A 15659-nucleotide genomic window follows, 5' to 3' on the forward strand; every position below is an offset into this window, starting at 1 on the left:
GGATAGTACCACTTAGTCTAAGAGGGGGTTGGGGTTATTCCTGCACATTAAGGAGATATATTAAACAAGTTATTTTCACATTTTTTAGTAACACTATTTATTAATAGGCTTATATTTTTACCCAAATAGGCTATTTATCATGGTTTATTGGGGGAAACCAAGTGTCTATATGTAAAATCAGACATTCAGCATCCCAGAGCCAGAATGGAATAATCCATTATTTCCTAACCACATTTTGCGACGATTCAAATGTGAGATTGGCAGTTGAATCAGGCTCCTCGGATCGATTCGTCAAATATTCGGGGTCACCCCTACTGTTGACTTTACTTTGACTAAATTTACAGCATTTTTTCACAGCATAGCTATTCACAGCATTTCTATTTTTACCATTCACTTAAATAAAAATAATAACTTAATAACTTGAGAATATTAATGTCAAATTTCCAGGTGGAATGGACCCGGCAGTTCTGAAGGAGCTGCCTCCAGAGCTGCTGGCAGAGATTGAGTCAACCATGCCACTGTGTGAAAGGGTAAAGATGAACAAGAGGAAACGAAGCACTGTAAACGAGAAGCCCAAATATGCTGAGGTCAGCTCAGATGAAGAGTTTGACCCAAATGGAGAGTGTGAGTCAAATTATTGATCATCTATTCTTGTCAGTTCTCTCTGCTAATCTTTACACATGGTTTGGTCATGTGCTTTGAGAAATATTCTTAAACTGCATTTAACCTAAATAAGTTGAAGCATGCAGAGAAAATTTCTAGACAAATATGTTTATATTTGAATATCAATAAACCGCAGAGGGTAAGTGTTACTTTGGTATGAAAATTATTTATTTTTCCCTAATCACTCCAGCTGCGAGGAAGCGGCAGCGCCGAGACAAAGACAGGTCCTGGGACATGGAAGAAAGGGAGCGCCGGGGTTCAGGGGATCATCGTAAAAGCGGGAACCGGGACAGCCGACGAGGCTCAGGGAGCCGCTACAGAGACTCCTCCGACGAACATTCACCGCCACCCAGCATGAGTGAAAGTCTGTATTCAAGTCATAGATCACAGAATTTCCAATTTTATCTATTTATTTATTTATTTTTACCTTTGTTATTGATGGAGTTGCTTTGTTTGGTCTCCACAGTCAAAGAAATTGCCACATTAGATTGGGAAGTAATGTTCTTTTGTCTATACTAGTATACAAAAACTATATAATTAACATGACATCACCGATTAAAAGCATTATAGGAAATTCATCCATATTTTACTTGTATATGTGAATGCCACAAATTGAAACCTTGAAAACTGAGATACTTTCTTAAAATAATGAACTTATATAGAGAGTGTTTGGTATCTGGCACACACAATCAAAAGAAAAGCAAACAGCAAATTAAGATATCATTTATTTTACTCAGTCGCCAGAAAAATGAAGATGAAGGAGAAGCAGAAAAAGCGTAAAGCGTATGAACCCAAGTTGACCCAAGAAGAGTTGATGGACTCGTCGACATTCAAGAGGTTCTTGGCAAGCATTGACAACATACTGGATAACCTGGAGGATGTGGATTTCACTGCCATGGGTAAATATCTGTGCCGGCTGGCTTTGGCAGTTTCAAAATGAAGAAATCTCCCTGTATTTTTTGTGATTTTTGCTTTGTGTTTTCCAGCGGCAGATGATGATGAGATACCTCAAGAATTTCTGCTTGGTAAACACCAGTTGAATGAGCTGGGCAGCGAGTCTGCCAAGATTAAGGCCATGGGTATCTCCAGCAGGGTACTGTATAAAGCATATTAATATAAGGACCGTTGGACTATTGTAGATTTATGGTGCTATTTCAGATATAAGTCTAAGTAACGGTGTCTGTCGTTGCAGATCCCATCAGACAAGCTGGTGAAGCTGCTGAACATACTGGAAAAGAATATCCAGGATGGGTCCAAACTCTCCACCATGATGAGCCATGTGAGCTTCCTTCCTCCCTCTTCCTGTGTTGAATGTTCTTTGTAGTGGTATTTAACCAACATGAGAATTATGTGATTTAAGATAAGGTAATCCTTTATTAGCAGAATTTGTCAGCATGATATACCACAGAAATCCATACAGTATGCTTTTAGAAAAATCAAACAATACCACCCACTGGCAGCAAAAGTAGAAAATGAATTGTTAAAATGCTACAAAACATGTCTTTGCTAGAATTTGCAAAACCTTTGGCCTCCAGACAGTAGTAGTAAAAAAAAAAAGACATTTCCATTCTTTGCCTTTCTAACCTCAGGACCACGATGCTGAAGATGAGGAGAAACTTTGGAGAGACCTGATCATGGAGAGAGTCACAAAGTCAGCAGACGCCTGTCTGACGGCTCTAAACATCATGACCTCAGCGCACATGCCGAAGGCTGTCTACATAGAAGACGTCATAGAGCGGGTGCTACAATACACCAAGTTTCATCTTCAGAACACACTGTATCCCCAATATGACCCAGTCTACAGGGTGGACCCTCATGGAGGTGAGGATAAAAAAAGGAGCTTTAATTCATTTATTATTTGCTTTTTATTTTTGCTGTCAAAAGCTTAAATAAAATCCAATTCATTACATACTTTGTGATAAGTTCTAATAGCATTACAGTATCACTATTTTCTATGGGAGTCAATTAAAAATATTCAAGTGGATTTTTGGTGAATTATTACTGATGGTTCGATTATTGGACTCCATATCAGCTCAGTGTGAGAGTCTTTATTGTGTTTTGCCCCATTCTACAGTTGCATTTCTTTTGATATCTGATCACACACACTACGCAGTCTGTTAACTTGTTGCTCACTACCAATATTAGCTGCTCTGTTTTAACAATTGTGCAGAAAATGTGCATGCAGGCTGAAATTCACTGAGCGGTTCTATGCTGTCCAGACCAGCTCGGAACAGAGAAATGTGGAGTTATGACACAACAGTCGGATGTATGTAGAGATCTGTATGGTTATACTGCAGCAGCCTGGTGTTGTTTGCAGGCGAGATAAACACATTGGCTGGAGAGTCCCTCCCGAGTCATGCTGCTTTTACTCCGATGACAAAGCGCTGTAGACATGGGTCTGAATTCGATACTATGCCGCTTCAGTCCTCAGGCCCAAGCAACGTTTTGTTGTCTGCCTCCATCATGTTTACCAGCTACTGTGGACGGTTGTACGTCATATGTCGTTAAGGGACATAGTGATTAATTAATATGCGTTATTTATTGACGCATTGTTTGTCTCTGTGATTGATTAGTCGAGGGTAATGCATTATTTTGACATACCCAGTTTTTACATGTGCCTAGGCTGTGATCTTAGTGAAACTAAACTGATGAGTTTTGTGACTGATGATGTGAGCACATCCCGTCAGTTTTGTTCATATAGAAAAACTAAATTGAGATATGGACAAAACTAGTGATATGGAAATAACTGGGTTATCACATACAAATGTCAGCTTTACTGACTTCATATTCTCTTTCTGCATGGAAGTATGGCACAAATGGTATAATCATGGCAGAAGTTAGAGCTCTTATAAAACCATGTGCCGCATCTAGAATGACTGAAAGGACATTTAGGAAATGTGTTCATAAAGCTGATGGCTTTGTGATGATATATGGCAGTCATTCAAGGGGAGTTTTCTCATGAACAGAAATAGAAAATGTTTGTATGTAAAATTATCAGTTTTATGATCCATCTTTGAAAAGGATTTAACAGGGTTACTCTCGTCCATCTAGGTGGCCTGTTAAGCTCCAAGGCAAAGCGTGCAAAATGCTCCACACACAAACAACGTGTGATCGTCATGTTGTACAATAAAGTGTGCGACATTGTCAGCAACATCTCAGAACTCCTAGAGATCCAACTACTTACAGACACCACCATCCTCCAGGTAAAAACTGCAGTCTAGCATTGTTTTTTCTGTTTTAAATCAAAAATTAGATTGCAAATCAAGACGATTATTCATGCTATTCTTTCTCTTTCCCCCCCAGGTTTCTTCTATGGGAATCACTCCATTCTTTGTGGAGAATGTTAGTGAGCTGCAGCTGTGTGCCATTAAACTAGTTACAGCTGTAAGTCGGTTTTTACAACCATCTTTTTGGGTCACTTTATGTGGAATACTACATTGCTTTTTTTTTTTATTGTTAAAAGTCTCCTTGTGACTTCTTTGCACATCCCTTAAAATGCATGTGTTTTTACTGTTCTACAAAACAATGTTTTTCTGTCTTTTAGGTGTTCTCACGTTATGAGAAGCATCGGCAGCTGATCTTGGAGGAGATCTTCACCTCTTTGGCCAGACTGCCCACCAGCAAACGCTCCCTCAGGAATTTCAGGTATTTTGTTTCAAATAAATTCACATTGATTCACGGCCATTAAGTGTTGCAGGGATAAGACATCTCAATCATCAAATCACAAATGATAGGCTTTATTATTGTCTGGCCATCAACGTAGGAAAATAATAGCTGTGCCAGAGGCCAAGATTTCCCAACATAAGAGTGTTTTATTATATATATATATATATATATACCATTATTTTCCCGGATAATACCCATAATAGTAACTTATCATGTATACCTGCTTCTTGTGTCCTTAGGCTGAACAGCTCAGACCAGGATGGAGAGCCGTTGTACATCCAAATGGTGACGGCACTGGTGCTGCAGCTTATCCAGTGTGTGGTCCACCTCCCTAACGACAGGGACATGTTCGATGAGTACGACAGCAAGGTAGGACAGCAAGCAGACACACAAAGACGCCATGCAAGCAAGCAAATACAATTTAGACAGACACCCGTTCAGACATATAATTTGCTTTTTTCTTCTTTTAGGTGGATCAAGATGTGTTGATTACCAACTCGTATGAGACAGCAATGAGAACAGCACAAAACTTCCTCTCTGTTTTCCTCAAAAAGTAATTACCATTCCATTCTGAACTGCAGTATTTATTAACGTGTACAGACTAATGCAGAATAAAAAAGGCTGAAGAACTACTACCTATTCACTATTACTGCCACAGTTTGTTCTGTCTGTAGTCAGGAGCAATATGTGTTAGACCACTGCCATCCTCATGATGTGCGCGGTTTTCTCCACATGCATGTTGGTACTACAGATGCAAACAATTTGGGGACTACTTGTGAAAACATTGCTCTAAGCCTGTCAAGTACTCAAATACTTTACTGTATTAGGTTGATTAACGCTTATACACTTTTTACGCCTTACACATTTGAATTTTCTATTTCTTCATTTTCTGGTGTTGTCATGGCCCTTGGCTTCTTATAATTATCTCTATCATTAATTGTTTCTCATACTGCTTTCCCTTTGTTCCTGTTACTCCCTCTTTTCCCCTTCTGTCACTTTCTTTTTATTTCCCCGTCCTCAGGTGTGGCAGTAAGCAGGGAGAAGAAGATTACCGACCGCTGTTTGAGAACTTTGTCCAGGACCTGCTCTCGACAGTAAACAAACCAGAGTGGCCGGCTGCAGAGCTGTTGCTCAGTCTGCTTGGTAGACTACTGGTTAGTATGACAGCGTTCTTTCCTTAAAATGGAAATGCAACTATTTGTGCTTAAGTGTTTCCAAAAATAAGTTATCCAGATTAATAGCAAGGGGCAGCTTTACCATTCTTTAACAAAAAGGAATATTTTTAACACCAAGGCATGGCCTTAAGAGTTTTCTAATCAGTATTTGGAAAATACATCCTACGGTTCTAAGCATTCTTCACATTTTTAATTTAGCCCGAAGACATTTCTATAACACTAAAACAGAATTACTTTTTTATTTGTGCCAGTCAAGTACTTTTTTTTTTTTAAATTTTAGCATGCAAGTGGAAACCAATCTTGGTCTAAAGTGTAAAATTCCTTCTTTCTTGCGCTGTCTCCCATCAGGTTCACCAGTTCAGTAATAAGCAGACAGAGATGGCTTTGAGAGTAGCATCTTTGGACTACCTGGGCACAGTGGCTGCCCGTCTGAGGAAGGACGCGGTCACCAGCAAGATGGACCAGAGATCAATTGATCGAATCCTGAAAGAGGTAGAAGAACAACTTCACATTTGACCTCACTGTTTCTTGAATGTATAAGTTCAGAAATAAACAGTAATAAAATATTTTCTCTCTGTAATGATATAGTCTCAAGGCAATGATGAGACCCAGCAGCTTCAAAAGGCTCTACTGGACTACTTAGAAGAGAATGCTGAGACAGATGCCTCACTGGTGGTAAGTTTACATTAGACTGACTATGCAAGTGGTGACTTTAAACACTGTTGGAGCTTTCTATATAAGACATCTGTGTGAGTATCACATTGGTAATTTAAAAGTAATAAACTAAAACTAAAGCTTTTACTTTTAAATGGACTATTTGGCGTCATATTGAATTACCTTTGTATTAGGGCTGTTGATATCAACTCATGCAAAAAACACTGCAAAAATTGTGACACATTGCAAAAGACACTTAGGGATGTTTGACTTAGGTGAAGGAACGTATCAACAGCAAACTGCACTTTAAAATGCAACCATCATTGTTTTTCTCTTAATGGTGCCCTTTGTGTTCACTTCAGTGCTCAATAAAATAATGTTGGAAACAATTTCCCTTCAGTTTTTTTGTTCATATGCATATCATATCGTGCAGCTCTACGTCCTATACGTAACTGCCATATGTAAGCACAACATTGAAAAACTTCCATTAAAATTGATAGCCATAAATTAATGCTCTTGTATGCTGAAATAACTCTACCTTTTTCTTTAGAATTAAATATCTAAAGGCACACATATTAGACTTATAGTATTACTATTTTTTAATTAAATTATTATTTCATTGATTTCTTATATTCTTTTATTAAGCTAAATCTGATAATGAGACATTCTTTGTCCTCTAGTTTGCTAGAAAGTTCTATGTTGCCCAGTGGTTCAGAGACACTACCACAGAGGCTGAGAAGTCCATGCGGAACCAGAACCCGAAGGATGAGGACTCCTCAGATGGACCACAACATGCTAAGGAGATGGAGACCACCGGTGAAATTATGCAGCGTGCTGAGAAGCGAAAGAAGTTCCTGCGCAACATAATCAAGACCACACCGTCTCATTTCACCACACTGAAGTAAGGATTTGTGAATGTCTCAGCAATCTTCTCCATATCACTCATGACATAAACTTATTCGACCTATTTAAACCAATTCCTCTGTTTCTGTTGTCACAGCCACCTGTCAGTTACAGTCTCACTCAGTGGTTGTGTCAGACTTTCTTGATGTTTCATTTAATTTTATTTCATTTTCATTCATTTTTAATAGGTCCTAATGAATAGGGCCTGAACAATATGGGATTTTTTGAAGCAGATACAGATTAAAAAAAAAAAAAAATTCACTCTACTAATATGTAGGCCAGTTTAGTAAATGTTTGAGCTGGAATGACAAAAGACCTTTTCTGTGGATTGTGCAAATATAAGACTCTGCAAAGGGGCTCAGGGCGCTACTTTCCTAAACAAATATCTTTATTAAAGAATTATTAATATTATTTTGACCACAATGTATTACATTCAGGGGTTTAACAAGAAATCATTTTTCAACTTGAAAAGTTGTTCAGATGGAAATGTAATGTATTGAATAAAATTCTTCGTTGTTCCTGAAATCAGACAAGGGCCTGAAAACCTTAAGCCCTGTACAATTAAAACTGAGTAATTAAGATATAAGAAATAAAAAATAGCCAAATAAATGTCATGTTCAGTATCATTAATTTGCGGACAATTTAAATAAAGAATAAATAAAACCTAGTCTCACTGTCTGTGATATGAGTGTGTAAGCCTGTAACATTTGTCCTCTTTGCCCTTCACTGCAGAATGAACTCTGACACTGTGGACTATGAGGACTCCTGTCTGATTGTGCGTTATTTGGCCTCCATGAGGCCGTTCGCTCAGAGTTTTGATATTTATTTAACACAGGTAAGATTGGGATATTCTTACCATAAGTATCTTTTTCTTTTAAATGAAGATCAGCAGCGACATCAAATTATGTATAAGTCGTTAACACAGTAGAATTCAGGTGATGTTAGGGCTCATTTTTTGTAAACTGTTGGACTGAAAAAGGATCAGTACTTTGTAATCATAGGCCGGTGCTTTTTTTATTTTAAAGATCTTGCGAGTCCTTGGAGAAAGTGCCATCGCTGTAAGGACTAAAGCCATGAAATGTCTGTCTGAGGTTGTGGCTGTGGACCCCAGCATACTGGCAAGGGTATGTTAGCATCTGTGCTTCCCCAAATTGCACATTTATTTCACATTCTGTACAGGATGTTGACTGTCTTAACCTTTGTTCTTGTTACATTCTTTCTCTGTCAAAATTAACCTTCTTATTCTGTCCTGTGCCATTCTGTTGTTAATGCAATTTATCTAGTAGTCCTTTTTCCCTGTGCGTTATGCTGACACACTCTTCTCCATTTCTGCAGTCTGACATGCAGCGTGGCGTCCATGGTCGTTTGATGGACAACTCTACCAGCGTGAGAGAGGCGGCTGTAGAGCTGCTGGGCAGATTTGTGCTCAGCAGACCCCAACTCACAGAGCAGTACTATGACATGCTCATAGAAAGAATACTGGTAAGTTGCCCAATCAAACTTATTGTACATTGTTGTGTTGTGAGGTCTTACAATCCCCATATGAAATGCTGTATGGTCGGCTCCGCAAGCTCCATCCTGGCCCGGGCCTTTACGAGACGATATAGCACTGCACCGCCATGACCCCCTGAGCTGTATGGCCCGGGCAGACTGTGTAAACCCCACCCGTAGAGAAGTTTAAAAATATTTTAAGTTCTTTTTGAAACTGTGGCGTCGTCCTGTTTGACTCATAACAGCACAGCGCGCTGCTGTTGACTGGAAATTATATAGTTTCAGTTCGCTATAGGTCTTTTCGCAGATAAAATAGAATAAAAACTAGGTTGATGATGACGCATTTCAATTGACTTTTTCAGCAACCTATTTTAGCAGCAGTGAAGCGTGCAGCTTAGAGTGAACTACTGCATTTTCACTGGACATCATTATCGGACAGATTTTAATTTGTCGGACTTCAAAAGATTTTACAGTTGGAAAGAAAACGGTAATTACCGGAAAACAGAAACCCAGCTGTGCACATGAGGATTTTTCTGATAACTCTGTCAATTGATGATCCTTGTTTGTGATGTAATGGTATGCTATTTCATCAAAATGCTGATCTATAGGTTTCAATGTGTCAGTTCAAGCCTCCCTAAAAAAACAAAAGCCCTCCACAAACTTGCACAGTGGTATACATGTTGGACCCATTGTCTCATGACAAAGTCTACCATTGTGATGTTTCAACTGGAACTATGATTTATCAAAACAGAACATTTTTCAGGTCATTGCCAGTCCATACCCTGCTGTTTACTGACAGTAACATGACATGTTGCATTGAATTTGTCTTTGAACTCCACTATGGTATTATAATTTTAACCATGATACTGTTAACTGGCATTGGATCGTTATGGCCCAAGCCACCTGACTTGTTTATTTATCACGGGGCTCCTACATGGCAAGCGTTTTGATGAGGTATCTTTTGAGTTGTGGTCCATTCATTGCACACCTTTTAAGATTGTCACCTGTGTCTCCATAGCTCCCACAATTGAGAATGAGAATGTTTCATCACGACACAGCGCCCCGCCCACGATATCATGGTGTCCGCCATCTGGGCAGGGTTCCGTCAAGCGCCTCCTTTGTTTTTGTTGGCAGAGGCAGAACTCTTTCACCTTACATTCACTACGTTAATGTTCTAACTTGAACACTTACATCATGCTCTGTCTCACACTCTGGGGTGAAAGTAAGCCGGTACTGGCCGGTACGGCATACCACTAAAAGATTTCTGTTTTTACTGGAAAGAAAAATATACTGTTTGAGGAAAAATTGCACTTTCAGCATGGCAACACACCTACTACCGTCAAACTACCAGAAGCAACGCGTTTCCCACAATATACATTGCATGTAACTCGTTCTGAACTCTCTCTGAATTGTGTCTGAACTTTCCACTTTTAAGTGTATCTTTCGGTGTGCGTGCTATGCGCACTATTGGTCCATATGATAGTACCGGCAAGAAATAAAACTTTCACACTGTTCATGGCCCTAGCCTAACCAGAGCTGATTTATCCACTTCGAAGTCCACAACTGACAGCCACAGGGCTAAAATCAAATTACAACTTTAATAAGCATTACAAGCTGCAAAACTTGTCAGCCAGCTCGTATGGGTCAACACCGTCTATCTGCCAGCTTCGCTTAATATCTCTGCTCGGCGCTGGTTAAGTTTTTCCCTGTAAGGACCCTTTTTTCTTTTGACTTATTCTTCTCGATCTCTTCACAATTGTCTCATCATATCTCAGTTAAACCGCAGTGATTCCATCTTTGTGTGCTTCAAGTTGTGATTCAAGCTCTGTACTGTTGCACTCTCTGGTGCAGTGTTGCCCTGGAAACCAGTAGCGTGGCCTTCCAACATGGCGGACGGGCTCAGACCCCTTTCAAATTGTCACGTGTCTGCAAATTCTCAATATGTTTTACACTTTAAAACCTAGTGGAAAACTTATTTGGAAAAAGCGGGGCCACTTCTCCTATTGAGGCAGGAAAGCTATTTTCTCTAGTCACAGAGTTTTCATGGGAAACCACTGCAGGGATTGAGTTTGAAGACAATTTGCTTAAAAAGGTTCACTTTTTGATGTATCAGGTTTGCTTTTACATGATAGAAATAATTGCATAAGGAGACAGTTTAATGGCAGCATGTAGTCTAATATTAACACAGATCATGGTGATGGCTGTAGTAGTATAAGCTGTTGACAAGCTTTGTACTCATTCTTGGTACTCAGCATCTGAGAAGTGAATGCATTGAAATTGTTATGCCTGTTGTCATGGAAATGCTCAGGAGGGTTCATGAGAAGTTCACTTTACATTACAGTCTTATGCTGCCACCTATCGGCAGAAAGATGCTACTACACCCCATGCAGATGTTTCTTTTGTTTCTGAAAACAAGTACTCTTCTTTTGGTGCACAGGACACTGGTATCAGCGTAAGAAAACGGGTTATCAAGATCCTCAGAGACATCTGTCTGGAGCAGCCTACCTTCAGTAAGATAACTGAGATGTGTGTGAGGATGATCCGCAGGGTCAATGATGAGGAAGGTATCAAGGTATGGATCATTGGCACATTTTTCCTTTCACAATTGTATTTGTTTTGAGATATGACTTATATTCTTTTACCTTTATTTTATATATATATATATTTATAATGTCTCTTTTTTGATAGATCTCACTGTGTTGCAAGATGTTATTACAAAACCTTTGAAAGATTTGAACACAGTATAGATGCAAATTGATGACCTGAACTTGTGGTCCTTATAGAAATTGGTAAATGAGACATTCCAGAAGTTGTGGTTTACTCCGACTCCAGCCCATGACAAGGAGACCATGACCAGAAAGATCCTCAACATCACTGATGTGGTAAGTTTAAATGAATAACCAGTTTATTGTATCCAGTCATCAAATTAATACATCTCAACCAAAAGGAAAAATCTCTAAGTAACCTTCACCCTGTTTCATTTTTGTCTAATGATGAAGTTTTGCCAGAATATTTTGAATTGTAATTTCTTTTTTTCAGGTTGCAGCGTGTCGAGACACCGGCTATGACTGGTTTGAGCAGCTTCTTCAGAATGTATGTATTTTATTTTAGGTCCTGGCTTCACCTGGTGATGATTACATCAAGTTTAATGATTCAATCATGTTTAAAACCCTTTTAAAACTATTATTGTCTCTCTTGCTCTAGCTTCTCAAGACTGAAGAGGATGCATCGTATAAGCCAGCCAGAAAGGCCTGTGTTCAGCTAGTTGACAATCTTGTAGAGCACATCCTTAAATACGAGGAGTCTCTTGCAGGTAATTTTAAAACACTGTCTATACTTCTAGTTAATTTAATCATTCATTCATTCATCTTCAACCGCTTATCGCGGGTTGGGGTCGCGGGGGGTGCTGGAGCCGATATAATTGCTGGAGCCGATATAATAATAGTGCTGGAGCCGATATAATTTCAATTTCAATGGTGTTTGTTTTGAATTCAAATTAGAATTAATGTATCTCTTCTTTCCTCTGTAGAGAGCAAAGGTGTAAACTCAACACGGCTTGTGGCGTGTATCACCACCTTGTACTTGTTCAGCAAGATCAGGGCCCAGCTCATGGTCAAGCATGCCATGACCATGCAACCCTACCTGACCACCAAGTGTAACGTAAGTTGTGTATACTAAATCTCTTTTGTTATTGCACAATTATTAAGAGAATATTTGAATGTTATTGCATAATTGATTATCGTTTACACCAATGTAGAGAAATTGTTTAGATTAGCACACCCAGCATAACTTCCACCATGTTCAGCCTGATTTTGATGATTTAAAATGTTTAGTGTATTTTTTGCTTTCAATCAACTAGTTTTTTTTAATATTGATAAATGTTTTGTACTATTTTGTCCTGTAAGGTGTCCTTGGGTGTCCAAAAAGGTGCCAGCAAATAAAATGCATTATTGTTATTATTTATTACTGCCTAATCCACAGATTGGATTGAGCAGTGAAGACACAATTTTTCAGATTTTCTATCGGTGCCTAATCTGTCCAAGCTTCCCCAGTGATTACTGTTATATCGTTTCCCCTGCAGTCTGCCAATGACTTCATGGTCATCTGTAATGTGGCAAAGATCTTGGAACTTGTGGTTCCTCTGATGGAGCACCCCAGTGAAACTTTCCTTGCCACCATCGAAGAAGACCTCATGAAGCTCATCATCAAATACGGCATGACGGTGTGTGGCAGTGGCTTTTTCAAAATTATTATCGGGGTGCATGATTGCAGAAGCAGCTTTGCTCTGTGAAATGTAAAGTGTAATCCGTGTTGTTATAGAGCTTATGTGATGGTTTTCCTTCCTTTTCTCTAGGTGGTCCAGCACTGTGTGAGCTGTCTTGGAGCTGTTGTCAACAAAGTCACCCACAACTATAAATTTGTCTGGGCTTGCTTCAACAGATTCTATGGTAAGATATACAGTTAGCATCTTTGATCTTGTATGCACTTTTTTGCAAGGACAGCAGAACTAATGTTACGATATGAAGTGTCACTTTTACCATATTCGTGGACAGTGAAATATATAACTTTTTTTAAACTTTGCAAGCAATGTATCAGTTTAGAAGAGAGTAGACGGATAGACGTAGCCACCAGTGTCGGAGGAAAAAAACCTAAAAACAGCACTCACAAAAAATAGAGCATGCCGATAATCTAGGTCTTCTTTGAAGTTAGTATAAATTCTTAATTTTTTTTTCAGGTGCACTTAACAAGCTGAAGGTTCAGCATCAAGAGGATCCAAACAGCACGACGTTGGTGGCAAACAAGCCTTTCCTGCTGCGATCGCTATTCACTGTGGGTGCCCTGGCCCGGCACTTTGATTTTGATCTGGAGGAGTTCAAGGGCACCAACAAGGTAGGATTGCAGTCAATGTTCATAATATTTAAAAATGTGAAATTAAAGCTGTAGAATGCTATGGATTGTAAGTCAAATTGTTAGCTGAGGGATTTGGGGCACAGAAAGAAAACCACTGCTAGGGAAAGTGTTGAAGTTATAGAGCTTAGAGATTAGCTTTGATGCATAACAAGAGCCATTGCTGCTATAACAAATGATTAACTGTCTATGTATGTTTTCTACAGGTTGAAATCAAGGAGAAGGTTCTCGAGCTGCTCATATACTTCACCAAACATGAGGATGAGGAGGTCAAGACGAAAGCCATCATCGGCTTAGGCAAGAGCACCATTCTAGTATTATTAGGTTTGACAAATGTAAAGGTCACCGTATTTATTGTGTACAAAAAATTGTGTTTAGAAAGACTGGCAGCATTGGATGTTGTATTGCTTAGTCACAGTAATAGTAAGCCCAGTTATGTGCTAGAAGCAGATTTTCTTGGCCCCAGCAGCTGTAGATGAGGTAGATGGAGATGCGTTGTTTACTTGTTCTTACATGTCTTTGCTGTTGGCTATTCTCTTCCCTCAGGCTTCCTTGTCATCATGCATCCCAGCCAGATGTTTATGCCTGAGGTGAAGACCTTGTACAACGGCATCCTGGCTGACAGTGCCTCCTCCATCAACCTCAAAATCCAGATCCTCAAAAACCTCCAGACGTACCTTCAGGAGGAGGACACACGGATGCAGGAAGCCGACAGAGAGTGTAAGTGAAGCTTGTTTTGTTGCTCTCCACTGTCACATCCTCTGTCAAAATACTTTTTTTGGTGGCAGCGTCAGTAGTGCACGGTGATGAACTAATTCTTTATTTTGACATTTTGTACATAAAAGTCGGTGCAACACGTTCTATTTTATGTCCTTTTAGGGAAGAAACTGTCCAAACAAGAGGATCTGAAGGAGATGGGAGACATATCTTCAGGGATGAGCAGCTCCATCATGCAGCTTTATCTAAAACAGGTGTTGGAGGCATTCTTCCATACCCAGTCCAGTGTACGGCACTTTGCTCTGAACGTCATAGCTCTCACACTCAACCAGGGTCTCATCCATCCTGTACAGGTAAGACGTGAAAGCCAGGAGCTGTCAAACCACTCCACCTCTAATAATTGATGAATAATATTTAATTGTCATAGAATTGGGCTCATATATTAAGGTGATATTTCAATATGATATCAATATCAAACAATATATTTTTCTCATGGTCATCATACCCACATTTTGTTTGTAAGTGTTTTAAAGCCTAAAACAACCAACCAAGATCCATTATTTCATATGCTGTTGTTAAACCATCATTTGCTTTATTTTAAGCATGTTAACGTCACATCTTTTTTGTCCTGTCTGCAGTGTGTACCCTACCTCATTGCAATGGGAACAGACCCAGAGCCCACCATGAGGAACAAATCTGACCAGCAGCTGGTGGAGATTGACAAGAAGTACACAGGATTCATCCATGTGAGTCAGCGTTCAGTATTGTCAATTTTCAAAATGATGCCTCAAAGATAACTGGAAAAGGAATTACAACTTAGCTTTTCAATGCTCTTCGAATAACTTTCATTGCAGAATGATAAACAGACAATCACTCAGTTGTACAGCAACATCTCAGCACCAGTGGTAGAATGAGCGAGATTACCTTTATATTGATGTGGTATAAAAAGAAGTAATGAATATCTAAGAGTTTTTCCATGCCAATGTGGTATAATGAAGGCAACAGTTGCATATGACTTCAATCATGTTACATAGCTGCTGTATGAAGTGGTTTGTGGTAGAACTTTAGTCCGCCATTGAAAGCCAGTAGACCAACACCAAGAATACACATTAAATGCATTAAAGCCGGATTCTACATACAATAGTGTTTCCATTTTCATAACGATGATGTAACTTGTAGTTAGTTAGTGTAGTGCTGGAGAAATACTCTCTTAACACAAATTTTAGTCATTATTTTATTGGCGCATTCTCATGGCAGCCGCTGTCTCAACAGTTCAAATCAAATCAAATCAAACTTTATTTATATGGCGCTTTTCATACAGAAAAGTATCGCAAAGTGCCTCACAGAGGTGTACAGAAAAAGAGAAACATCAAATAAAATCAGGAGAAGAAAGTTAAAAGAACCCAACCCCCCCACATTCATGCACAGAGACACATACAAATGTATATACGTTCATTCACACATTCCCATAAACACACACAG

The 15659-nt window shown here is 39.2% G+C and overlaps 1 protein-coding gene across 3 annotated transcripts in view; it reads left to right on the forward strand.

Annotated features, from left to right (window-relative positions):
* Window positions 1-15659, forward strand: part of nipbla (NIPBL cohesin loading factor a) — a 32566-nt gene that overhangs the window by 12957 nt on the left and 3950 nt on the right. For all 3 annotated transcript variants that reach the window (XM_083912609.1, XM_083912610.1, XM_083912611.1), the window contains exons 14-43: window positions 448-624; window positions 854-1027; window positions 1401-1562; window positions 1650-1756; window positions 1856-1942; window positions 2253-2484; window positions 3715-3866; window positions 3967-4047; window positions 4208-4308; window positions 4569-4698; window positions 4800-4882; window positions 5351-5483; window positions 5853-5996; window positions 6093-6179; window positions 6839-7059; window positions 7794-7896; window positions 8087-8185; window positions 8397-8543; window positions 10990-11124; window positions 11336-11434; window positions 11592-11645; window positions 11757-11865; window positions 12082-12212; window positions 12634-12774; window positions 12907-13000; window positions 13288-13442; window positions 13667-13757; window positions 14007-14180; window positions 14340-14530; window positions 14816-14923. In XM_083912609.1, coding sequence (XP_083768735.1) covers window positions 448-624; window positions 854-1027; window positions 1401-1562; window positions 1650-1756; window positions 1856-1942; window positions 2253-2484; window positions 3715-3866; window positions 3967-4047; window positions 4208-4308; window positions 4569-4698; window positions 4800-4882; window positions 5351-5483; window positions 5853-5996; window positions 6093-6179; window positions 6839-7059; window positions 7794-7896; window positions 8087-8185; window positions 8397-8543; window positions 10990-11124; window positions 11336-11434; window positions 11592-11645; window positions 11757-11865; window positions 12082-12212; window positions 12634-12774; window positions 12907-13000; window positions 13288-13442; window positions 13667-13757; window positions 14007-14180; window positions 14340-14530; window positions 14816-14923 — 3902 coding nt within the window. The remainder of the gene's footprint in view (window positions 1-447; window positions 625-853; window positions 1028-1400; window positions 1563-1649; window positions 1757-1855; window positions 1943-2252; window positions 2485-3714; window positions 3867-3966; window positions 4048-4207; window positions 4309-4568; window positions 4699-4799; window positions 4883-5350; window positions 5484-5852; window positions 5997-6092; window positions 6180-6838; window positions 7060-7793; window positions 7897-8086; window positions 8186-8396; window positions 8544-10989; window positions 11125-11335; window positions 11435-11591; window positions 11646-11756; window positions 11866-12081; window positions 12213-12633; window positions 12775-12906; window positions 13001-13287; window positions 13443-13666; window positions 13758-14006; window positions 14181-14339; window positions 14531-14815; window positions 14924-15659) is intronic.

Source organism: Echiichthys vipera, assembly GCF_963691815.1.
Source record: "Echiichthys vipera genome assembly, chromosome: 4".
Taxonomy (NCBI): Eukaryota; Metazoa; Chordata; class Actinopteri; order Perciformes; family Trachinidae; genus Echiichthys; species Echiichthys vipera.